Below are 24769 nucleotides of genomic sequence, written 5' to 3' on the forward strand. Positions count from 1 at the left end.
TGAGCAGGGAGCCCGGCGCAGTGCCCAGTCACAGGACGCAGGGACCATGACCCAAGCTGAAGGCAGATGCTGAACCGACTGAGCCACCCAGTTGCCCCTTAAAAAGGAAATCTTAAAGGAAGGTTATGAAAGGCCTGTCACACTCCACCCCTCCCCCCACCAGGTAACCAATCTGTAGTCTCTGGTTTCTCCTTCCTGTGTTTCCTTTTGCAAAAAGGAGGAAGATACATATATTATTTCCTTCCCCCCTTCTTTCTTTCACAAAAACGGCAGGTGCTACTCTCTTGCCGGTTGCTTTTATCAATTATTAGTATGCCCTGGAAACCACTCCCGGCAGTTCCTCCTCTGTTACTGGTGCTGCCATCTCTTACACCTGTAGTCCCTAGTGTGTGACAGCCATTAGATATTTCAGCACTCTGCTACAGATGAGTATTCAGGCTGTCTCCTCACTTCTGCAGTTACAAACAAGCATGCAATGAGTAACCTGTGCACACGTATCTTCTCTGGTTGGCAGGGTATCTGCGGGGCTCTAGGAACGTCTAGCACCCTTCCATAAGGGTCATACCAGTCTGCACTCCCATCAGCAACATTTCAGATGCCTGTTACCCCAGACCCTCACCAACACAACACGTAGTCATACTTTATTTTTTCCACTATTAGTAAGATGTCCGTGTAGCTTTAATCTGCATTTCTCTCATTATGAATGAAGCTGAACTTCCTTTCATATGCTTCAAGATCTAATTTAGACTTATGAATTAGATCCTTGGTCCATTTTCCTGTTGGATTTTTGGTTCTTCTTCTTAATCCTAAGAGTCCTCACCTGTCAGGGATATTAGCCCGTTATCTGTGAGATGTTACCACTCTTTTCCAACTGCTTTTGACTTTTTTGTAGTGATGTTTCCTCTGTGAAAAAGTTCTTTTGTTACATTTTTACATGGTCAAGTTGATGAAATTTTCTTATTTTATCTGCATTTTAAGGCAGATAATTTCCCAGCAACCAGGTCAAAGAGGCATTCATCTATGTGTTTTTGTAGTAGTTGTATGGTTTCAATTTTTACTTTTGGATCCCTGACCTGTTTGTTCATTCCTTTTTTTTTTTTTAAAGATTTATTTATTTGACAGACAGAGCTCACAAGTAGGCAGAGAGACAGGCAGAGAGAGAGGGTGAAGCAGGCTCCCTGCTGAGCAGAGAGCCCGATGCGGGGCTCGATCCCAGGACCCTGAGATCATGACTTGAGCCAAAGGCAGAGGCCCAACCCACTGAGTCACCCAGGTGCCCCGTTTGTTGATTCTTATGTATCCTCTGAGGCATGGATCTAATTTTATGTTTTTCTAAATGATTAACCAGTTGTCTAGCACCATTAAAAAAAAAGTTCTGGGCTTTCTCTCTTATTCCACAGGTCTGACTACTGCCCTGATTTAATCACAGAAGTTTTATAGTTTGCTTTCATGTGCAGAAGGGCTAGTCTCCTCCTTCCATTATTCTCTTTTTAAAGAAACATTTTCCTGGGTATTCTTGCATGCAATTATCCTAAAGTACACATTTGAATGAAATTTTAATGACAAAATTTGATATTGTCAAGGGTCAAAATAAAAGCATCAGGAACAGAGCTTCCGGGGATGTAAGGCATCTTAGAAGTTGAGAGGTGTGGCTGGGCCTCATCCCCTGGGGTCACCCTGTTACTGCCGGCTTTCTTCTGATGAGCACGTGGTTGCACCACAGAGAAAGGACCTAAGAGAGCTGCTCTGAGCATTGCTGCTTCTCCCTGTACAGTTCCCTGTAGCAGTTAATTGCCTCACTGACTGCTCTTGAGACTTGCAGTTTCCACTTGTCACCAGGGCTGTTACTGGCAAGGACTCGCAAGCCTGCCTCGAAATGTGAGAAGGCTGTGGATAGCTCTCCTGCGGTTAGCTGGCGCAGGGCGGGTGCGGCCTCTTCACTCTCCTCCTCTCCTGAGGTCTCCTGCCCCAGCTGCATCAGCTCCTCGTTTGAGAGATCGTCCTCGTGGGACCTCAGCAACCGGTCCACATCGGCTTCTACAACCTCTTCAAAAGCCATGTTCCTGGCCAGGGTCACAATGTTCTGTTGAAGCTGTGCAATGTTATCTGTTTGGGAAACACTCTGGAACTGAACACACTCGGGCCAAATCTTCTTCCACACACTGTTCATTGTTGCCCGTCTGAGCCCCTCCCAAGCCACTGCAATGTTGTCTACAGCATCCATGATGCTGTAGTTTCTCCAAAACTCCCTGATCATGGCTGTGTCCTCTCCGTCTGTTGCTTCTAGGATGTGCTCAAAAGTTCTTCTCACGTAATGAGCTTTGAAGATAGAGGTTATGCCTTGACCCATGGGCTGGACTAAGTCGGCGGTTCTGTCGTGAAGATATTCGACTCTCACGTTATCAGACAGATCACCCAGATTTGTCGGGTGGCACGGTGCATTATCTAGGATGAGCAACGCTTTGTTGGTGAGATGATTTTGGGTACAGTATTTTTCTATGGCAGGGCAAAAGAAGTATGTGAACCATTCCTGAAAGATGGTCCTGGTTGCCCATGCCTTTTTGTTTGAGCGCCAAATCACAGGCAGATTGGGCTTAGAGTACCCTTTCAGAGCCTTGGGATTTTCCAAGTGGTACACCAGTAAGGGCTTCAGCTTAAAGTCCCCAGCTGCATTGCCACCAAGCAGCAGCATCAAGCGGTCTTTGGAAGATTTAAAGCCTGACTCGGCTTTCTCTTCCACAGAAATAAACGTTCCTTCAGGCATTCTCTTCCAGTAAAGCCCTGTCTCATCGACATTAAAAACTTGCTGAGGGCTGTACTCACCTCCTTCGATGATGCTTCTCAGCACTTCTGCATACACGTCCTTGTGTCCCAGCGCTGTGCTGCTCACCGTGAAGTGAGGCAAACTGTGGCGCTCCTTGAATCTCACAAACCACCCTTTGCTTGCACTGAACCTCTCTGCTGGAGAGCTTCCGCCTCTTTCACGCTGCAGGTCATCAAACAAACTCTTGGCCTTCTCCTGAATGACGGTGACACTCAGGGGCACGTTTCGCTGGCTCTGGTCTTCAAGCCACACGTGCAGCAGGCGCTCCATGGTCTCCATGAGGGCACTTCGGTGGCGAGTCAACCGGGAGGCTCTCGAGGGAGTAGCTACCTGTGAATTCGCTTTGATTTTCTCTCTATTATCTCGGATTGTAGCCACGGTAGAAACAGCGAGGCCTAAGGCCTTTGCGATCTGGCTGAGCTTTTCACCTACTTCAAATCGTCGTAAGACTTCCAGTTTTAGGTCCAGGGTAATTGCCTTCCGTTCCCTTTTGGCATGTGGGATGTCCGCTGCATTCAGGGGCCTTTTCCCAGGCATCTTTGCCTCCAAAATGCAGTAAAATCACAGCAGTCTCACGGGCCAGTGGGCTCGTGGCCACTCTGTGCTCCGCGGCTAAACCTGGGAGAAGAAATGTGCTCCCAAGAGGCGCAGGCAGGAGCCGTGCCAAGGTCCGCAAGGGCCGGCCGGGGCCGCTGTCGCAGACACCGGCTGGCTCCCGCTCCACCGGCAGGCAGGCGGCGTGGGCCGGCGGTGTCGGGGCGTCCGCTCAGCGGGTAGCCGGTCTGCAGGAACACGAGAGCCGGCGGGTCCCGTGACCCGAAAACAAGTCGGTGAAGGGGGCTAGTGCGGCCCAGCACAGCCCGAGTCGGAGCCCTCGTCCGGGACGCGCAGCAGCGGCCGGGGACGCGGGCCCGAGCGGGGCTGTTCGCTGCGCGGCCGTGAGCCGCGGCCTCCGGAGGGCCCGGCCGAAAATCAGTCGGCAGTCCCAGCAACCGGCCGCCGAGCGGGTCGCCGAGCTTTCTGCGCGCCACCGCCTGGGTGGGACGAGACAGCGCGCGCGCTCCGGCCCCTGGAGAGTCACGTGATAGCGCCCGCACGCGCGGAGAGGTCCGCGCTGGCGCCCGTTCCTTACTGCGCACGCGCGAGGCCTCCGGCGCGCGGGGACCGGCTCGGGGGCGGGGCGCTGCTGTGCGCCAGGGCGCGCCCGGGCGGGGCGAGGTCGGGGCCGGGGACGGCCTCACAGGCGGGGGGCCGCGGTGGCTCGAGACGCTGCAGCACGGCGAGGCACGGGCGTGAGGGCCCTCGGAACAGCCTAGCAGGTGAGCAGGGGGGTTCTACCCGCCGGTGTCCGGCGGCGGGGGCGGGGGCGGGGGCGGGTCGGCGCTCAACGCCGCGGTGACGCCATCCGGCTGCGCCGGTCGTCCCGGGGTAGGGGCCGTGGTGACGCCATCCGGCTGAGCCCGGCCGCCGGCTGGGGGTGGGGGTGGGGGAGGCCCGCGGTGACGGCGTCCGGCTGCGCCGGCAGTGCGGGAGTTAGGGGCGGGGGGAGCCGGGGAGTGGGCTCAGCGGCCGCGACCCCGGCGGCCTCCGCGGGCGGCCCCCTTGTGAGTGTTAGAGTCCGTCTTACGCTGGAGAGAAGGTGGAAGGCTGGACGGAACTGGCCAGGGGCTTTCCTCCCCTTGCGGCTCAGGTCGGCCCGGCTCCGGCGCCTCCGCCTCCGCCTCCGCCTCCGCGTCCCGGGACTCCGAGCGTGGGCCTTTCCCGGGCCTCGAGACGAGGAGTAGAATGCCGTGTCTTAAGGTGCTTCTAGTTCGTTCTTTCTTGTTAAGATTTATTTATCATAGGGGCGCCTTGGGGGGACTTCGTTGGTGAAGCGTCTGCCTTCGGGTCGGGTCATGATCCCGAGATCCTGGGATCGAGCCCCGCGTCCGGCTCCCGGCTTGGCGGGGAGCCTGCTTCCTCCTCTCTCGCTGCGCCTGCTCTCTCTATCTCAAATGAATAAATAAAATGTTTTTTTAAAATATTTATTTATTTGACAGAGAGAGATCACAAGCAGGCAGAGAGGCAGGCAGAGAGAGAGGGAGAAGCAGGCTTCCCGCCGAGCAGAGAGCCGGACGCGGGGCTCGATCCCAGGACCCTGAGATCATGACCCGAGTCGAAGGCAGAGGCTTAACCCACTGAGCCACCCAGGCGCCCCTAAATAAAATATTTAAAAAAAAAGATTTAGAGAGAGCAAGGGCGGGGGGAGGCAGGGGACAGAATCTTCAAGGAGATGCCCCGCTGAGCGAGGAGGTTGAGGCTGGTCCCTCTCAGGACCCGTGAGATCATGACCTGAGCCGAAACCGAGAGTGGGTGGCTCTGCCGCTGAGCCACAGGTGCCGGCGTTCTGTTTCTGTATTGATTGATGCAGCCCGGGGGCAGCGGTCCCAGTGACTTGGTTTTTTTTCTAATGCACAAACACGGAGCTTCTGAGTTTTGATCCAAGAAAAATATCGTGGCTGTCAGACAGTCGTGAAAGAGGAAGAGGATTTCATGGATTCATTTTCTGTCCTGGCTTCAGTAGTGAACGGTTCCCTTTCATCCCTATTCATTCTGGAGGTGGTGTGAGTCCGTTCTGTTTCTAGAAATATCAGTGACAGCAGAGCCTTTTACTTTTGGCATCTCAGCATTGCAGAGGGCTGTTCTGGTTCACGCGGTGGAAGTCAGTAGCTGATGTACCCCACAGGTGTGTCTCTAGTCACTGAACTTCTGTGGACCTCATGGAAGTTTTAGTTATGAAGCAGCTTGGATGATCTTGGCGTTTTTTCCACAGACTGAGTCATTCATCTGTTGAGCATCAACAAGCTGGCGACATCATGGTCTACAGGACCGGCAAGCGCCCTGCCGCATGGGCTGCTCTGCCTTATTTGTAGACTGAAGAGGGTGTGCCAAAGCTGGAGATGCAGTCGCGATCTGCTGTGTAGTTAGAAGAGGAGCCCTAGCATTAACACTCCTCAAGGGAAGCTTATGTTCCGGAGGCTTCCATGCAGGTATTTTCTCGTTGGTGATCTTGCTGTCCTATCCCTGCTGTACCAGAGGAGAACCAGACAAAAGCGGGTCCCATGGCGTGTTAGGTGGTTAAATGAGGTGTGAAGGGAAGGGAATAGAAACGGGTGAATGCCGTGTTATTTGAGGTGGACCATGACCTGAGCTGAAGTCAGACACAACTGACTGAGACCCCCAGGGGCTTCCCCATCTGAATTTTATTTATTTCTTTTTAAAATTTTTGTTATTTTTCCATCTGAATTTTAAAAGACCCAGATGTTACCATATGGTTTCACGCGTGCGGAGCATGGGGAATGGTGTGGAGGACGGGAAGAGAGGGAAAACCGGACGGGAGGAAACCAGAGAGGGAGACAAGCCGTGAGGGGCTCTGGAGGCTGGGAAACAAACTGAACATTAGAGAAGGGAGGGGAGTGGGGGGCCGGGGGGGCCGGGGGATGGGCATTAAGGAGGGCACCTGTTGTGATGAGCACTGGGTATTTCACGCAGCTAAGGAATCGTTGAACACTCCGTGAGAAACTTAGGGTGTGCTGTATGCTGGCTAACGGAACGTAGTAAATACATAAAGAAAAGCCTCCGATAAGAGATAGCTGCAGGAATGCTGGCTCTTCGTGGAGGTTCTGCTTTTCCTGGGTGGTCTGCTGAGCTGCTGCTTCTGCTGTGCTCCCATGGACCACGCACATGCCTTTCCCCACCAGGACCGGCTTTGACTTCACCCACACAGAGGTCCCGTGGAGTGTGAGGATGGCATATTTGGTTGATGTCTTTCACAATGTCTGAAGAAGGAAATTACAGTTTGATGAAGGACCCTCTCCTGTCGCACCATAGAATGTGTTCTCTTCTCCCACGGAGGTGTTCCCTGGGGATGACAAGGATTTCTGCAGTCTGGCTGTTTTGGGGGCCGATGTTGCCATGGGACTTTTCAGTGGCTGGATTCTGGGAAGGAAATCACCTGGAAGCACGTTGTGCGGTGGTCCCTGGCAAGAGGTCTGGCGAGGGGAGCTTACAGTCTGTTTACCCCTGTGGTGTGTGCACGTGCGTGTGCTCTGCAAGGTCTAACCCTGAGAAGCCCCAGCCTTGGGGTATGGACGAGACACCCTTGGACTTCTTCCGGGAACTGGGAGCACCCTCATGGCCACTTTCGTCCCAGGTGCATGGCCCTTTCACACCATGGCCCGACTTCCTCGTTCCTTGGCTGTGACGTGTAGTCCTGCCCTGTCGCCCCCAAGCAGGACAGACCCGTGACTGTCGACTCCGGGCTCTGTGCGGGCTGGCAGCACCTTCTGCTTCTCCTCTGGGGTGCTGAGCATGGGCGAAGTGAGTGTAAACCTCGGGAGGAGCAGAGGGCTTGGTCCACCTTTGCCCGTTACCCTAAACACCACACTGTGAAGATCAGGAATCCTATGTGATGGTGTTTGTAGGAAACCACGGTTTCCCACCAGGCACTATGGTTCAGGTCTTTGTTGTCTGTCCACATGTCTGTCCTCAGAGAGGCCCTTGCTCCCTCCAGGGGAGGGGAATGGTAGCTGCCACTCCTGTCTCCCAAGGCCTGCCTCCTGCAGGAGAGGAGGGGTGAGGCAGGGGTCCTCCCCTGTCTGTGTTCTGGACAGATGCCGGAGTTCCCTTGAGGTCCGGCATGGCTGACAGTGACATGCTTGTTCTGAGGCACAGGCCAGAGGACTGAAGGGTGGGGTGTTCCCTCCCCGGTTTGCCTCATGCAGTCCTGTGCTCAGTCCCTCTGGTGCACAGTGGTGACAAGCTCTCCCCGGGCTCTGACCACGTGCCCTCTCCCGTGTACTTGGAGGAACTATCGTGTGGGCTGGGAAAGTCCAGCCAGGAGTGGGGGGCTTGCTGCACTGTCTCCCGGCCCTCTGCCCCCTCCAGAGTTGTGGTCTCACAGCATGTCCCAAGGAAACTTCCACACAACTGCCTCTGAGCCCTTGATGCGTCTCCACACCCATGATCTGGAGCAGATAGCTTTTTGTGAAGGGCTTATTTGGGAATGAGAAGTTACAGTTTCCTGAAACTTAAGCAGCAATCTTTGATTTAAAATAGCTTTGCTGTTTTACCTAATTAAAATATATTTCATGTCTGTGACAAAAAATATTTGGGAAATACATAAAAGTATAAAGGTGGAGCGTCCTGCACTAAGCGAGGGTGAGCTTTTATTGTGACCCTCCTAGCCTGTTTTATCCCCTGGGTCCCTGGCTTCCCCAGGTTGAGCTGAACACCCAGATGGTAGTGTGCTGTGTTGGAGAAGTTAAGACAGGTCACCGGGGAGTGATCCAGGCAGAAAGAGACTGGAGCCTGAGGGGGGCTGTGAGGATGACCCCAGCTCTTGTCTCATGAGTGTGAGGGTTGTTGGGGTCTTACCGCCTGGGGAGTTTGTGTCAGAAGAGAAGCTGAGCTGTTGGGTTTCTTTGAGGACCTTCTTTAGCGAGTATTAGGCTATACAGTGGGACCATTGAGCTTTGTGGGCAGTCATGAGATGCCAGAGCTGGGAACACGTCCTCATCACACAACCCTGAGTCTTTACTTACTTTCCAGAAAGAGCTGTGTTGTAATGGTCTGAGATGCTTTTGAGAGCAAATGAATAGCGAAATGAAACGGGGCACGCCCCTGAGCTGTGTCTTTGAAGAGCTTCCCAGAAGGGCATGTCTGCTTGTAGATGGCTGGGGGTAGCTTGTGGGCCTTTGGGACTGAATTTTCCTTCTCCCTGGCACTGTTTTCTTGTGGTGGCTGCCATTGGGCGGATGGAAGGTTTCTGAATCCGCTCTGGATGTAACATGGCACCATACTTAGTGTAAGACTGTTTGCATCCCTTTTGGATTTTTAAAAAATACATATTTATTTGAGAGAGACATGGAGAGAGGGAGGGAGGGGAGTGAGCATGAGCCAGGGCAAGGGGCAGACTCCTTGCCAAGTAGGAAGCCCAGTGCAGGGCTTGATCCCAGGACTGTGAGATCATGACCTGAGCCGTCCACAGAGGCCTCACCGCCTGAGCTGCCCAGGCGCCTCTGGCCTTTGGATTTTTAAGGCAGTATGCAGTCTTAACGCCTGGACATACCAGGTTCCCATTCCTGCTCCTGAATTGGTTTCTGTGTATCAAAATGGAAATAGGTTCATATTGCTGGCTGAAAGCGTTCCTGTTATTAGGAGAACGACACCCGACACCCGTCTGTCTGCCGAATGCAGGCCACGACAGAGCTGTGCTCTGTGCCTGTGGGCTGTGACTGAGCATGGAGGCCAGTGGTTAGCTGTGCAGTGCCCTGTGTGTCACCTCTGCTGTTACCTGGACAGACGGTTTGTGCCCGTCATTCCTGCCCCTGGGAAGGCATCTGAAGTGAGGGGCAGGTTCAGGGGTGAACGTTCCTGCAGTAGGGTGTTTTTTGTTTTTGCTTTTTAATTTTTTAATTTTAATTTTAATTTTTTTTTTCAGTTCAAGTTTAATAGAAACAAAAGAAGATCAAAAGTGTTGCCCTACTACTGTACATCACGGTTGGCCTGCCCTGTAACACAGTTCAGGCTGTTCTCTCCAGAGGAAGAAAGGCTGTTCTCCCCAGTCCCTACAGGAAAGGCCTGTCCTGTCCCATACCACATCTGCACAAAGTCTAAAGTCTTGTGTTTTAAGCATAACAATAGTACAAAAGAGATACTGTTTTCATGGCCACCCACTGCAGCCCAGCCCTAAAATGGCCTGGTGCTCACTTTTGCTTAGAGAAATATTCTCTGCTCTTTTGGACATCAGGCTTGATGGTATCACTGCCAGGCTTCCAGCCAGCTGGGCACACTTCCCCATGCCTGTCGGTAAACTGGAAGGCCTGAACCAGTCGCAGAGTCTCATCCACATAGCGGCCAGCGGGTAGGTCATTTACAGTGATCTGCCTAAGGATGCCTTTATCATCAATGATAAAGAGGCCCCTGAACGAGATGCCTTCATCAGCCTTTACGACTCCATAGTTCTGAGCAATGGTACGCTTGGGGTCTGATACCAAGCGAATGTTCATGGGTCCCAGTCCTTGTTTTTGGGTGTGTTGATCCATGCCAGGTGACAGAAATGAGAATCCACAGAAGCACCAATCACTTGACAGTAGAGTTTCTTTCTTTCTTTCTTTTTTAAAGATTTTATTTATTTATTTAAAGATTTTATTTATTTATTGGACAGACAGAGATCACAAGCAGGCAGAGAGGCAGGCAGAGAGAGAGGAGGAAGCAGGCTCCCCGCTGAGCAGGGAGCCCGATGTGGGGCTCGATCCCAGGACCCTGGGACCATGACCTGAGCTGAAGGCAGAGGCTTAACTCACTGAGCCACCCAGGCGCCCCGACAATAGAGTTTCTTAAATTCTTCTGCCCTGTCACTGAAAGCAGTGATCTCCGTGGGACACATAAAGGTGAAGTCAAGAGGGTAAAAGAAAAACACAGTGTGTTTTCCTTTGTAGTCAGATAGGCTGAGGTCTTTGAACTGGCCATCTGGCACAACAGCCGTGGCTTTGAAGTTGGGGGCGGGATGCCCAATTTTGGCATTTCCCGAAGACATCTTGCTATTGGCTGCTCTATGAACAAAAACGCTAAAGACAAGCCAGGAAGAAGACGCCTGTTTTTGCTTTTTTAATGTAAAGTATAGTTTTCTGTTTTTTTCAGAAGAATGCATCTCCTGGATTCACTACGGAACAGCAGCCTGTGTGGTGTTTTAGTGCTTTGGCAGGTATCTGTAGCCGTGTTCCAAGATGGGCACTGTCCCAGTGTAGGACTCATCACTGTGATTTGGTTTGTCAAGTGACATGTGAGAACCACGAGCCAAGATTGAGAACACCATCAGGACAAGAAGGAAGGGGTGGAGGCGAAATCGAGTGGTTGTTGGAGCTTGTCCTTCATGCCAAACCAGAGCCTCTGGCTTGGGGGCCATGACAGAGGCTAGACTCCAGTTCTGTTGAAGGGGGCGGAGCTCGGAGGAGGCCATGGCAGTGGACGGCCGCCTGAATCAGCTCTCGCTTCTGGGGTCCCGCGGCAGTTTGTGTGTCCAGCATTGGCGGTGCTGACACCTGGGAGCGAGCCTGGAGACTGCTTACGGGGAGTTGGCACTGAAGCCCAGCGGCGAGGGTCTCTGCCGCCGAGAAGGGCGGGTGAGTGGCAGGGGCTCCCGTCTGGGGCCTCTGGTTCAGAGCTCAGAACAGCTCAGTGCCTGACGGGCTGTGGAGCTCACTTCCTTTAAGCATGTACTACAGGCATCTGCTGGTTCAGTGTGTAGTCAACATTAACTCTGTTTTTATCGAGGAAGGCATTGGCTGGGGAAACACTTAGCAAGGCAGTGTTAAAGACACACTATGACAGGCTGGGTAGGGCTCCGCCGAGAGGAGGCTTTGCAGAGTCTGGTGGGGGTCATCCTCCCAACCCCACAGGCCAGTTCCAGGTGAGACTGGGCACACAGACGTGTGTGGGCTGAGAGCCTCAGGACGGGGGGAGGGCTGCATGCTGTGTCTAGGCTCGGGCCTGTTTGTTTTTGTTTTTAAGATTATTTATTTGAGGGGCGCCTGGGTGGCTTGGTCAGATAAGTGTCTGCCTTCGTCCCAGGTCATGATCTGGGGTCCTGGCTTAGAACTGTATCGGGCTCCCTGTGCCCGCGCTCCCCCTGCTTGTGCGCGCGCTCTCTCTCTCCCTCCTCTTTCTCTGTCAAAATAAATAAAATCTTAAAAAAAAAAAAAAAAAAACTTAGAAAACGATTATTTGAGAGAGAGAGGAGGGCGCGAGTCGGGGGAAAGGCAGAGGGAGGGGGGAGGGAAAGCTGACTCCCTGTTGACTGCAGGGGCTGCTGGCCTAACGGGGCTGACTTGGGGCTTACTCCCAGGACCCTGAGATCACAACATTAGCTGAAGTCAGCTGCTTTACTGAGCCACCCAGGTGACCCCAGGCTTTGCTCCTTTGTAGAGGAAACTGCTCCCTTGTACAGCAGAACCAGACGTCAGAGCATTCTGCTCCTCACCGCCTTTCTCCCAAGGAAACTAAAGAATGGTTTTCTTGGATCTTCCAGCTCTTTCGTGAAAAGCCTGGTGCCCCCCGCCTTCTCCTAGTGAGTATCCTCCTCTGTGTTGTGAGGAAGGTCCTAATGGGGGCTGGGTGTGGCAGGTCCTGAGGGGGCCTCATCCGTGCTGGGGAGACAACTGCCCAGGGCCTTGAGGAACAGTGTGGACGTGCGATTTTTGGATGTAGTTGGTTGTGAAGAGACCAAGTTGGAGATTATGGAGTTTGTGAATGTCCTGGAGAATCCCAAGCAGTATCAGGACTTAGGAGCCAAAATTCCAGAGGAACTGATTTAAAAAAATGTGCTGGTGCTCTGAGTGCCAAGTCAAAGCCGGAGCTCAATATGGTTCGGTGTGCACAGATGCGGGACCGCTTAGTTTTTGGTAGAGAGTGTGTATTTTATCAGTCACGGGAAGTAGCATCTGCAAGGCCAGAATGGTCTGAATGAAACCACAGGGAGTTCACGTTTTTGAACCATGAGACTGCAGTGTCCTGCGAACAGTATAAACCCTTGTGAGAGTTGTGTTTGGGTTCACTGAATGCACAAGCGTGTCCCTTTATTGGCCTTTTCCAGGCCGGCCCTTCCTCCCAGTTTGGTTCCAGTGGCAGAAATCTTTTGTTAAATGCCCTGCATAAACGTGTTCTCTACAAAAACAAAAACAAAACAAACAAAAAACCAAACACGTGTATTTACAGGTTTGTTCCTCTAAATGAAGTGAGAACTTAGAAGCAAAGCAAGCTGAGTGTATTTTCTGTATTTTTATGACTTTTTTTTACTTTTAGAAATTTCTCACTCAGTTTGACTTTTTTTTTAAAGCTATTTGCCTTTATTGCTTTATTATCCAAAGCCGACTACTTAGTTTTTGAAGAAGCAACCTTTTTTTTTACTTCTGTTTTATTAGGTTACATAACGTTAAGTAACATCGTTACATTAGCAAGTACAATGTGCATAAAAAGGGTTGGGATGGCTTTTGACCGTGCTGTGCCTGGAGGTGTGGTATGGGTGTGGGTCTGGTCGTTGCATAGAGGAGATGGGGCCATGGTGAGTCTGGCTGTGGGTCTTTCTCCTGCTGCCTTTTGGTGTCATGGACCCTTGGGATCCCTGATAAACTAGGAGTCCTTTTCCCAGAAGGATTTTCATCTTACAGGAAATCAACCCACAGATCCGTCCCTTGTGCCTGGGCTGTGGACCAAGCAAAGAGCTACTGGAGTCGGCGACGCTTAGCACACAGCCCGTTGCAGGAGCTCTGGCTTTCTTCAGCTCCTCCCCATAGGGTGGTTGCCTCCGGACAGTTTGTTCTGAAGAACAGCAACAAATTCTGGACCATGGTGAGCCCGGGGACTAGAGGGTGGGCTGTTGCATTTCTGGTCTGTAGTGTGGGACGTGTCCACTGGCAAGCACGTGTGTGCAACAAAGGTGTAGGTCCTGTACCCAGCCCAGCTGCTGTTCACCTTGGCTCTGCAGGGGACGGCTTGGCTTTCCCTTTCAAGATGTCTGGCCGCTTGTGTGTACTGTGGAGAGTGGGTGGGGCAGGCAGGTCACCCAGAGTACGCTAACCCAAGCTGGGCTCTGTCCCTGTGTGTGGGGCTGAGGGTGTTGGCGCCCACATGGCTTTTCAGCTCCTTCTGGGTGTGAAGTTGGATGGCTTCCTAAAGTGACCTACAGTAGATGTGGGCACACGTGCCTCCTTGTCTAGAAGAATTGGCTATGCATGTGGTCACACGACAGACAGAGATGGACCCATGCAGACTCTGAATCCCTCATCCGTGTTTGTGGGGACGTGGGGTCCAACACCGTGTTGTGGGTTTGAGTTCTGTGACTCTCTTTCTCCTACCTTTTCATGAGTATTTTGTCTTGGTTCTAAAAGACTAAAGGTTATGGTCTCCTTTGAGGTGATGAGATGCTAACCTGCACCCTTGACTAGAAATGGAGCAGCAGAAGCTCCCTGCTTTAAATCTCTTTTCAATTTTCAGGCATGATGGTAATCCGTAAAGGGAACACTGAGGTGTGTTACCAGAGTACAAATTGATGATTTTAAACCTTAAGTCAGGGGCACCTGGGGGGCTCAGTCAGTTAAGCGGCTGCCTTTGGCTCAGGTCATGATCTCAGGGTCCTGGGATCGAGCCCGGCATCGGGCTCCCTGCTCATTGGGGAGTCTGCTTCTCCCTCTGCCTCTGCCAGCTGCTCCCCCTGCTTCTGCTCTCTCTCTTGCTGTCTCTCTTTCTGTCAAATAAATAAAATCTTTAAAAAAAAAATAGTACCTTAAGTCAGCACTGGAGAAGGCAGGTCACAGACAGGAAGACACAGTGTTGTGTCCTCGGTTGGGCTGGGCAGCGGCTGAAGTGCCTGAGTCAGCATTTCTGCGGTTGAGACCAGCCAGTGGTGAAGCTGTGCAGACAGGCTGTGGCCTCCGATGTGAGGGGCTGGGCTCTTGTTCTTCCTGGTGGGAGTGAGAAACAGTGTCACTCTTTTGTAGAGCACTTGGACAGTAACTTAAAATACACATTCAGACGCTTTGATCCAGCAAGCCTTGTGCCTAGGAGCTATCGTGAAGAAATGACCCGCTTAGCTGGATGGCTTTCATGTATCCGCAGTGTTTGAACTTTTTATGGTAAGCATGGGTTAATTTTCTACGCAGAAGATATTGAAAGGAAAATCCCAGACTCTGAGTGGTGCATCATCTTGTGGGATTCTTGGTAGTGACGCCTAGAAGTCACCTGTTGCATGTGTATGCAGAAATGAGACTTTCTTTGGGTTCCATCTGTTCCCTTGAAGAACCAGGCATCACCTTTCTGTTTTAGGGAGCAGTGCTTGTGAGTCTTCTTGGTACTGGCAGAGCGCTTCTTGACAGAGTGACTGCGGGGGAGGCCAGTGTGCCCTTCATCACCGTGAATGGGTCAGAGTTCCTGGAAATGTTGGTTGGCGTGGATCAGCGAGGGTAGGTGGATGCGTTTTGTGTGGCCCTGGCAGTGAGCACAGAGCTTGCCACAGATACTGGATCAGGGTGGGGGTCCAGACGAGGGACTTGGCTTAGCACACACCCGTACTTGTTTTCATACAAGCAGCAAAACCAGTTCTCTATGTGGATTCCTATTTCAGGTTCGTAACATGTTTGCAGTGGCTCGAAAAAAACGCTCCTTGTATCTTACTTATTGATGAGATTGATGCCATTGGCGGAAAGCAAGGCCAGGGGCACCGTGGCGCCCGAAATGAGCAGGAGAACACACTGAACCAGATGCTTGTGGAGATGGACAGCGAGCGGATGCCAGTGACAGCCGCTGAGACCAGGTCTGTGCCGTCAGCACTGCCAGGCCCTCCTCCAGCCTTTTGTTCCTATAAACTCCCTGGGTCAGAATCCTTGATGGTTCAGTTTTTAGAAGGCTGCTTCCCAGCAGAGTTAGTGGAGAAAGCTGTGTTAGATCAACACTGGCCCCAGGAGTCCGCGATAGGATAAGGGGCCCGTGTACCCTGCCTGTGGCCCACCAGCAGGAGGGGTTAGCAGGGGTGCGGTGGCAGAAGTCCTGTTGGGGAGGTGGACCGGCCAGATGGGGGCTCCCCTGCCCCTCCTCTCCTAGGCCTTGGCCCACAGGGTGGTGCGGTTGGAGCATGTGTTGCTTCCTGTCTCAGCCTCTCCTGTTGTCTTCCCGGACTCAGAATCGCATGCATGGGCAGGCCTTCCTTGTCCCAAAATCTCTCCCCTGGTTAAGACTTTTCCACAGAGTGGTTCCAGCCAAGTGTGTCTGGGAGCTTGTCAGACGTGCTGAAGCTTCACTGGAAACGTCTGAGTGTTGATGCTACTTTTCAAATTGGGAGAAGCTCTCAGGGGGCCGGTGGCAAGTTTTGATCTTCACTTCGGGGTTGCCGGGAGTTCCCTGGGTTTGGGGATTCACTAGGAGGACACTCAGAAGCTCAGGTGTGCTCATATCCATGACTGTGACTGATGACAGACCCAGAACGAGATCTGTGCAGGAAAGGCTGTGGAAAGGAGCTCGGCCGCAGCCTCCCTGAGGACGGGGCGGGAGGTGCTGATCTCTCTTTGTGGAGCTGTGACGACACACGGGTGTTGCGGTTGCCCGAGATTTTCACTCTGTACCCGGTTTGTCCCACCATCCCGCAGATGCACAGCACACACTACTGTCTGCACCAGCCGTCTAGGCGTGGACAGCCGCTCCCAAACCTCAGGTCCCAGAGTGTGCTGAGGGCTGCCTTGGAAGCTGACCCTGAGAGGATGAACTGTTAGACCTGCTGTGTTATTTTCTTTTTGCACAGACCAAAACATTTCCAGAATCTTCCATTATACTCAGTGTCCAGCAGTGGTTCTAATTTGATGATGATTCTGTTCTGATATCTCAGAGGACTGATGGGAGGGACCATTTAGGGGGAGAGTGGGTTGGGACACCAGCACCTGTTCTCAGCAGCCTGACCTGCCCCGGAGTAGGCCAGCTCCTTGTAAGTCCAGCAGGGCCGGCCGGATGGAGGCCTCGGCAGGTGGCTGGGGCACTGACACAGCGGAGGGTCCCCTCACTCCCTGGGTGGGGGGTAACAGGTGGCATCAGGCTGTCAGGAACCAGTGATGAGTCACGGTGGGGGTCCACACCCTGAGACCAGGACATCTAGATCCCTGTTAGCTGAGGAGGGTCTGGTTACTCTTTGACAGCTGTGTCTCAGCCAGAGCAGTGGGGTCTGCCAGTACCAGAGCCATGGGTGTGCTGCTGGGTGCCTGCCTGTGAAGGCTCAGAGCGAGAGGCTCTCAGAGCCAGCCCTGGGCATGAGTGCGTGCCCTGGTAAGCAGCCTCTGCTGGCAGTGTGGAGGAAGCAGAGGGAGAGCCAGCGAAGGGCCACTCAGGGTGGCCAGTGGACCTGGCAGGACAGGCATCTGTGTGGAAGAGCACCTGCTCTCAGGACCCGAGGGAGGAGGGGAGCTAGGTACACAGTGCTGTCCTCGTGGACACTGCCTGAGCTCTCTTCTTGGGCTCACTTGCTTCTCCTGTCCAGGGTTCGCCTCTCCACGAGCACTGTGGTGCTGGCTGGCCCCAGCTGCCCTGCCATCCTCCACCCGGCCCTGACGTAGCCTGGCCTGTCTGACCGCCTGATGCTTGTCAGTGAGTATGCCGGTCACTTGCTATTCAGGGTTGGGTCTTCACGTCCTTGGGTTAAAAGTCAGGTTATATCATTACCTTTGTGTTTGGAGGCAGTTTCCTTTTTTTTTTTTGAAGATTGATTTATTTATTTGACACACAGAGATCAGAAGTAGGCGGAGAGGCAGGCAGAGAGAGAGGAGGAAGCAGGCTCCCTGCTGAGCAGAGAGCCTGATGCAGGGCTCGATCCCAAGACCCTGGGATCATGATCTGAGCCGAAAGCAGAGGCTTTAACCCACTGAGCCCCCCAGGCGCCCCATGGAGGCAGTTTCCTTATCAGGCTCCTGCGGCAATTAATGTTAACATTCGGAGATAGTGGAGGCTCACGGATGCCCTTGGTTGCTGCCAGTTCCTGTGTCCTGGTGATCCACTTTTGGGAGTAACACATGTGGTGGGGCCTGCAGACACATCCATACAGGTGGGAGTGGTCCGGCAGACTCACATTCTTCAGCTCTTGTCTTGGCGTGGTGTGGTAGGGATGGTTAGAAGAGAAGGGCTCACCCTCGTCTCTTCCTCCGACGGTTGGCTCTTTCCATCTGTGAGAAAGCGTCCGTCCTGTGTGGACTCCCTCCTGCCCAGGGAAGTCCTCGTCTTGTTCACTGTTGGGTCCCGGCCCTGGGATCGGGTTTGGTGTTGGTCAGAGGCAGCAGTCAGAGGGTGTTTTACTGCATTCAGGAGCTTAGTGTATGTGAGCTGTGGGATATCTGTGTCCTTGCTGCCTAGTTGAATGATTGAATGTGAAGCATGGGCACAGCAGGGAGGCTGCCTGGAGCCCCAGGCTGTCCTGCAGAGTTTGCAGTGTGGCTGCAGGTGACTCCACCATGTCTGTGGGTCTCTCTCCGCGCTAGGCACCCCTGACGTCAGAGACAGGTCCTCCATCTTCAGAGTTCACCTGTGCCCGCTGAAGCTAGACAAGAGCCTCCAGAAGGACACGCTAGCGGGAAAGCTCCTGGTGCTCGTGTGGTGCTTCCCGGGTAAGTGCTGGCCAGGCTGGGGCTCTTGCCTGTGGGGCGGGCGTTAGGGGTGGTGCGGGCGGCCCATGGGATTGGTGCGTGCTTTGTGCTTGTGCTGTTTGGTCCTGGCAGGTGTCCATCTTTGTCTGTAGAACTTTGAATCTGTTGAGACAAATCAGAGTCCTTAGAGATGATGAGCCCCAAAGCTAAGATTTGTGCCCTTTTGAATTTCTAGCTCGATTCTCTTCAGACTTGGTAACTTTTTGCTGCAGAGGCCCAACTGATGTCTGAAAACAGACCCACTGAAGTGAGCTGTGCTCTTTCCTCTTTGTCCTTAAGACCCAAGATCCTGTGGTAGGAAACTCCTTTCCCTCCCAGGGTGGTTTAAGCACTGGGACTCGAGGGCTTTTCTAGGGGGCTTCCCTCCCCGGTTTTTCCCTACTCAGCAGCCTGTTGCTAGTCTCATGATGACTGTGACGCATTGTTGGCCACTGCTCCTGCCTCCCAGGGATGTTGTGCTGTGGAGCCTTGTCTCCTGCCCCAGTGTCCTGCCCACTGCGGGGCGAGGGCCGAGGTCAGGTCACACGTGGGTGATGAGTGAGGCATTCTCACCCGATCTGGCTGGTACACAAAGGACCTGGTCTGTTTCCGGCCAAGAATGTGCATTTTGCTCTCTTCCTGTGTGACACCCACGTCCACTTGCACACCAAAGTTAAGAAACTGGAGTCGGCCTTCCAGACTCTGTTCTTCCCAGATGAGCATTAGAGGCTGCCCATTGGCTGGGATGACTTGGCGGGATGACTGGAACTGCCCTCATGGGGAACTGCCTCACAGGGTCCTGAGGAGGCTGCCTTGTGGAGCTCTCTCCTCTCTCCGCTGATCACATGACCCCGCTGTCCCTGAGAGGCCGTCGAAGCCTTTTGGAGGTGGGCATCGCAAGGTAGTCCTCACACACAGAAGGGGACGTGGGGGATTCTTGGAGTCAACTCTGGACGCCTTCTCCGGAGCCAGAGAACCAAGTGGTAACTGCAGCGCTCTGATGGGCCTTGTACTGTTGAGCCCGCCTCTCCACCTGTGCGGCAGGCCCTCGTGTGGTCGATCCAGGCATTTTAAACCTGGTGTTCCTTGGGAACCTGATGGTAAAGTTCCCTTCTGCCATCTCTGCTCATTCTTTGCGCCATAATATAGTAAAGTGAAAGAAAAAAGGTCATTTTAAAACTTGGCTAATGAATCATCAAAAAATACAGAATATGCAAAGAAACAGTAAGTGTGGTTCATTCATGGGGAAAAATGGACAGAAACCATCCCCGAGGTAGCACAGACATTCGGCTTACTAGGACAGAGTCTTAAATGTGCATCCCCAAAGAGCCCAGGGGGACCAGAAGAACTGTTTATCTCGACAAAGAGAATGTTAGTAAAGAAACAGAAATTACCAAAAGTAACCAGACACAAGTTCTGGAGCAGAAAGGTACTGTGATGGAAATGAAGTTCACGCGAGGGGCCCGTGGCAGATGTGAGCAGGAGAAGAAAAAATCAGCGAACTTGGAGATTGGTCTAATGACATTACCCAGTCTGAGGAGCAGAAAGAAGAGAGCAGAAAATGAGCTGAATCTAGGCCCACATGGGGCGTCCGTAGTACAGCAGCCCCAGAGGGAGGAGAGAGAGGAGAAGGGGCAGAGAGAAGATAGGAAGAGGTGGTGGTTCAGCACATCCCAGATTGGATAAAAGACATGAATCTACATTTCCAAGAAGTTCAGTGAGTTTCAGGTAGGGACTAACTTGGAGATCTGCCCAGAGACTCAGTATGTTCTCACTGCTAAAGCCAAAGAAAGGGAGACTCTTGAATCCAGGAAGAGAGAAAGGACGCGGTGTACAAAGGGTCTTCAGTGAGACTAACAACCCATTGCTCGTTAGAAACTCCGAGGCCCAGAACACAGTAGGGTGACGAGTTTGAGGTCCCTGAAAGAAAACGCCGTTAGCAGAGTTCTGGATCTGGCAAAGCTGCCCTTGAGGAATGCAGGGGAGATGGAGACCTTCCCAGATCCTGAAAAGATAAGGTGGTTCCTTATGTTTAGGCAGGGAGCTAAAGACCATCTTCCGCTGAAATGAAAGGACGCTAGCCTGGAACTTGAGGCCGCAAAAAGAGGTAACGTTGGTGCAGGTAAAATACAAAAGGAATATAGGGGAATTCGAAGGCCAGCATCACTGCATTTTTGGTGTGTAACTCCTGTTTTTCTCTATGCAATTTTTAAGACAAATGTGTAAAATGGTAATACATTTTCTGTTAACAGGTTTGTAAAGCAGAAAGTTGTCATCTTTGATGGTGATGCTATAGAGGTGTGGAGGCAAGGGCAACTGTCACAGAAGCAGAGCATTTGTGTAGTTGACTAAAGCCAGAAATGGAAAAGCAGATCTTACAATTCACATAGAACTGCAAGAGGCCTGAATAGCCAAAACAGTCCCATAAATGGAGACTGAGCTGGGGGGTCTCCCATGTTTCTATTTCAGAACTTGCCAGAAAGGTCAATGAAAAAAACATGACGTAAGGTTAGACCTAGACTAGTAGGATAAAATCCAAGAACACAGTTTGCAGATATAAGCTTGTACATCTTTGTTGAGTTGATTTTTGTCAAGGGCATGGAGACCATTCAGTAGGGCTAAGGACAGTGGCTTCAACAGAAGGTACTGGGACAGTGAGATGTCCACATCCAAAAGAACGAAAATGGACCCTTGCACTTCTTGAGTTAGCTCAGAATGGGTGAAAGACCTGAATTTAAGAGCTTGAATTATGATGTGGTTTCAAGAGACGATGGGAGACCGCATCTTAATGACTTAGTCTTGGCAGTGGTTCCTTCAGTGTGGCACCAGAAGCACACGCAACAGGTGAAAAAATAAGTGAGACTCAGCCAAATTAAGATCTCTCGTGTATCATCAAAGTACACTGTTCAGTGAATAAAAAGGCAGTGTGTAGAATGGAAGAAAATATTTGAAAATCCTGTGTCTGATAAGTCAGGGTCTAGAATCCAGAATATAGAACCCAGTTTAAAGATGGGCAAAAGGTTAGAATATACATTTTTCTGGAGAAGATGTGCAGATGGCCAAAAAGTATGTGAAAAAACGCTGAGTGTTATTTATTAGGAAAATGCAACTCAAAACCACAGTGAACTCGGACTTCACACCCAGCAGGATGGCTGTAGAAGTTAGAGGGGTTGGCAGGGACACGCAGACACACGACCCCTAATACGTTGCTGGTGGGCCTGTTTAACAGGCTGTAGACATCTGTTTGTCCTTCAGAAAGTAAAATACAGAGTTGCCGTATGACCCGGCAGTTCTAGTCTACCCAAGAGAACTGAAAACGTGGCCACGTGAAGACTTGTACATGAATGTTCACGGCTAAATGTCCATTGATACAAGAATGGATAGCCAAAATGTGTGTATGTATCACGGAATATTATTCAGCCATAAAAATGACGTATGGATAACCCCCTGGGTCCTTGTGTCCTGGAGCAGTGCTCTGTCTGGGCCACCGAGAGGGTCTTTGGTCTTGAGCTGGGGGGCCTTTGAGCTCTGGTCTTTGGCTCACGCTGGGGCCCCAGCTTTGCTTTAGCACACACGAGCTGCGGACAGTTTTCCAAACCAGAATTTGGGACTTGGGAATCTGGCAGCAGCTTTCATGCTGTGTCTAGAGCTCCATTTGGAATCTCAGAACGATGAGGGCTCCAGGGCAGTGGGTCCGGCCCTGGTTTGGATGCTGACTGCATATGGGAGGAGGGGGGGTTCCCTAGGGTCTTCCTTCCAGAGACAGTTCTCTGAAGGTGGGTGGGTGCAGGTGTGTGTGGTTCCTCCCAGCAACACGTGCCTGGCCTCCTGGCTTCCACTCAGCAGCTCCGGGAGCTGCAGTCCGTGGGTTCGGGGCTTTGGAGTGCCTTCCTGGGGATGAGGATCAGGGCGCTGTCCTGGGGGCCAGTGGCTGCCCTTTGCGGTCAGCCTGATGGGTCTGAGAACCACGGACAGGTCGGCGGTGCTGCAGTGTTTTGAGTTCCTTAGCGAAGTGCAGCGTGTGTAGACAAGCGTGGAGTGTCTGGTAGCCCAGGACGTCTCCACGGCTTCGGGAGGCTTGGCCCCACCATGCTGCTGAGCTGACCAGTCCTGAAGCTGGGCCCAGTGGGAGTTTATGCCTTTTCTGTGGACTGATAACTGCTTATAAGCTAGGGTGTAGGAGGCATTGGTCTCCATGCTTCTGGGTCACTTAGCAAGCCAGAGAAGAGAGCTAATCACATGGGCTGAGAACAGGCCTCCTGAAGCTGTGTGCTACGTGCAGAGTGTGGACGGTGGGACACCGTCTGCACCCTGGGGGAGGTGGGGTTTCTGCAGAGTGGAGGGCCGCACAGGGTCTGGCGGGGCCTGGGAGTCTGCACTGGCTGAGCAGAGGCTCTGGCCAGTTCCCAGCACTCCATCAGTGGAGGCTGGGGATTTGGCACCACATCCTGGCTGTCCCCTTTTCCTCTGCCTCTCACTGGCCTGGGAATCCGATATTTAGGTCTCGAGAAGAAGACGCAGGTGTGCGGCCCAGTGAGAGGGTGACCGTGGCCTCCCCTGAGGGCAGACACTTGGCACTCTGCTGATTCCTGAATCCTGTGGACCCTGTGCTGGAGGTCATTGTGGGTGTTTACCTTCTCCAGGTGACTGTGTGTGGCCTCTGGTCATGAGGGCACAGTATGTTCACAGCGGCCGCCCTTTTACTTTTCAAGGAATGTAGTGGTTTAGAATTGGGTTCAAAAGATTGTTCAGGGACGTGCAGCAGTAAGGAGCAGGGTGTTGGCTCCCCGTGGGATCTGGATGGCGGACTCCGGACACCCCAGAGATCTGATGTTAAACTCGGCTCACTTCTAAGCTTTGGACCCAAAAGGTGGGCTCTACGAGAACTTCCTTAGGACTGATAGGATGGAGGTAGTTTCCATGCTAATCTTTGGGGTGACTCCACCCAGACCCACCAAATCCTGGGCGGAGACCAGGGGTCTGTCTCCTCCTCCCATGCCCTTGTGGCCAGTGGTCATAGTAGGGCAAATTGGTCTGGGATGCTTCAGAGGTGGGACCTGGAAGGGGCAGGAGCTCTGCATGGGGAGTAGAGGCTGGGACCACAGGCCTGTGTCTTCTAGGTGTCCATCATCCCCCGGCACAGAGGGCTCAGCTGTTCCCAGTGCTTGCCCAGGGAGCAGTATCTGTCCACACGGGAGCAGCCCTTTGACCTCATGTGCATGATGCTGGGGGCAGGGTGGCTGAGCAGATGTGTTTTGGGTGGCTCACCCAGAGGCCCAGGATGACTTGAGGAAAGTCACCCAGAGCGCCTCTGCCCAGGTAAAGGTCAGCCGCCCTCGTTGGGGGCTCTGCATGGCTGAGCCCCTCCAGGCTCAGCCCCACCTCCTTGTTTCCAGATTGTGCGCTTCGGAGGAGCGAAGAGCTGGGACAGGTATACTGTGACCTCTCCCGACGAGGCGAGATGCTGGTAGGGAAGCCGTATGGCGAGGCCACGGGCCAGCTCATTGCTGAGCAGGTGGGGCACCTGTGACGCCAGTGAGTGGGACCTGGACCTGCTGACCCAGTGCCGAGAGCAGCTGGAGTGGGTGAGTGAGGCGGGTCCTGGCCTCGGGCTCTCCCGTCCTCCTGGGATGTTGGGCTTGGGGTTTGCCTTGGCAGTACCCGCTGTTCTGGGAGCAGCTCTGTGACGGGCAACTGTGATTTCTAGGTGGGCAGGTGCTGCTGGAGGAGGTGGTGCTGGGCGAGGCGGACACGGTGGTGCTGCTGGGTCCTGGCCCTCTGCGGAGAACCGGCCTCTGTGAGAAGTCTGTGGACGGCACCAAGGCAGCGGCAGCCTGCAGGAGGACGTCTCCCTTCCCCAGGGGCTGAAGGGCTGGAGCCGGGGGCGTGAGGAGGGCAGTGCAGAGTGCTGCCTCCAGGAGAGCCCAGCCTAGTGACCTTGGCTGTGCAAGCAGCTGCCCAAATCTCTGGAAAACAAATTAAAACATGGTAACAGCAAATGGGTGTTTTAGATGCCGGTCCCCAGTCCGCGGGGCAAGCAGTGCGGCTGTAAGTCCCCTGCCCCCTGGGGAGCCAAGGGTGTGTGGCTTCCTGGTGGGGTTTTGAGTTTAGACCTTCAGGGGCCTCCCACAAAGGGAGGGGGTGGTGGGTGGGTTTGGTGGGGATGGCTGCCTCACGGGCAAGTGTGAATGCTGGTCTCTTTAACTGCCCCAAGGAGAGGAGGTTTTGGCTGAGTTCAGAAATTCTGAAGGTTCAGTGAAGTGGCGGAATAAAGAGAAGGGAGATCTAAGTCAGTGCCCAAGAGAAAGTGTTAGTTTTTTGGAACAGCTGTTTGGGTTGGTGGAAGGCCTGTCAGTGGTTCTCGAGGAAACTCCACACTTTGCCCAAGTGTGTGGTTGGGGAAGGGTAATGGAGCCGTGGGGTCCCGAACCCTCGCACACCCGGCACCTGGATGCTGCTCTGAGCACGAGGGAGGCACCTTCTTAGGCAAAGCAGCCCCTGTTGCCAGGGTAGGTGGCTTTACCGACAAGGGTGTGTCTGGATTTAATTCCCTTTTTCAGCAAGCCGTGTTCCCTGCTACCCCCTTTAGTTAGAATCACAGACGGGGTTCTGGACTGAGCTGGGACCCGCTTGGTTGTATGTGGAGAGCCCTGTTGTTGCTGCCCCTGGTAACCTCTTCCTAGTGTTGTGCAGCTGCCCCACAAAAGAAAGCAGGTCCTGGGTTGGGAGGTCTTGCCCTCTGCTGCCGTGGATC

The 24769-nt window shown here is 53.0% G+C and overlaps 1 protein-coding gene, 1 long non-coding RNA gene and 2 pseudogenes across 2 annotated transcripts; 2 read left to right on the plus strand and 2 right to left on the minus strand.

Annotated features, from left to right (window-relative positions):
• Window positions 1–1537: 1537 nt before the first annotated feature.
• On the minus strand, window positions 1538–3374 carry LOC101682685 (CENPB DNA-binding domain-containing protein 1). The gene has a single exon (XM_004753772.3). The coding sequence runs from the start codon at window positions 3359–3361 to the stop codon at window positions 1733–1735; it is 1629 nt and encodes a 542-aa protein (XP_004753829.1). The 5' UTR covers window positions 3362–3374; the 3' UTR covers window positions 1538–1732.
• A 906-nt stretch (window positions 3375–4280) lies between these two features.
• Window positions 4281–8017, plus strand: LOC123386949. The gene is made up of 3 exons (XR_006605664.1): window positions 4281–4624; window positions 5637–5853; window positions 6565–8017. It is a non-coding gene; the product is annotated as an uncharacterized LOC123386949 (long non-coding RNA).
• Window positions 8018–9570: 1553 nt separating this feature from the next.
• LOC101681335 lies at window positions 9571–10678 on the minus strand (annotated as a pseudogene).
• A 2237-nt stretch (window positions 10679–12915) lies between these two features.
• Window positions 12916–23883, plus strand: LOC106005924 (annotated as a pseudogene).
• Window positions 23884–24769: the final 886 nt, after the last annotated feature.

Source organism: Mustela putorius, unplaced genomic scaffold (assembly GCF_011764305.1).
Source record: "Mustela putorius furo isolate JIRA1106 unplaced genomic scaffold, ASM1176430v1.1 tig00000174_pilon_pilon_pilon, whole genome shotgun sequence".
Lineage (NCBI taxonomy): Eukaryota > Metazoa > Chordata > Mammalia > Carnivora > Mustelidae > Mustela > Mustela putorius.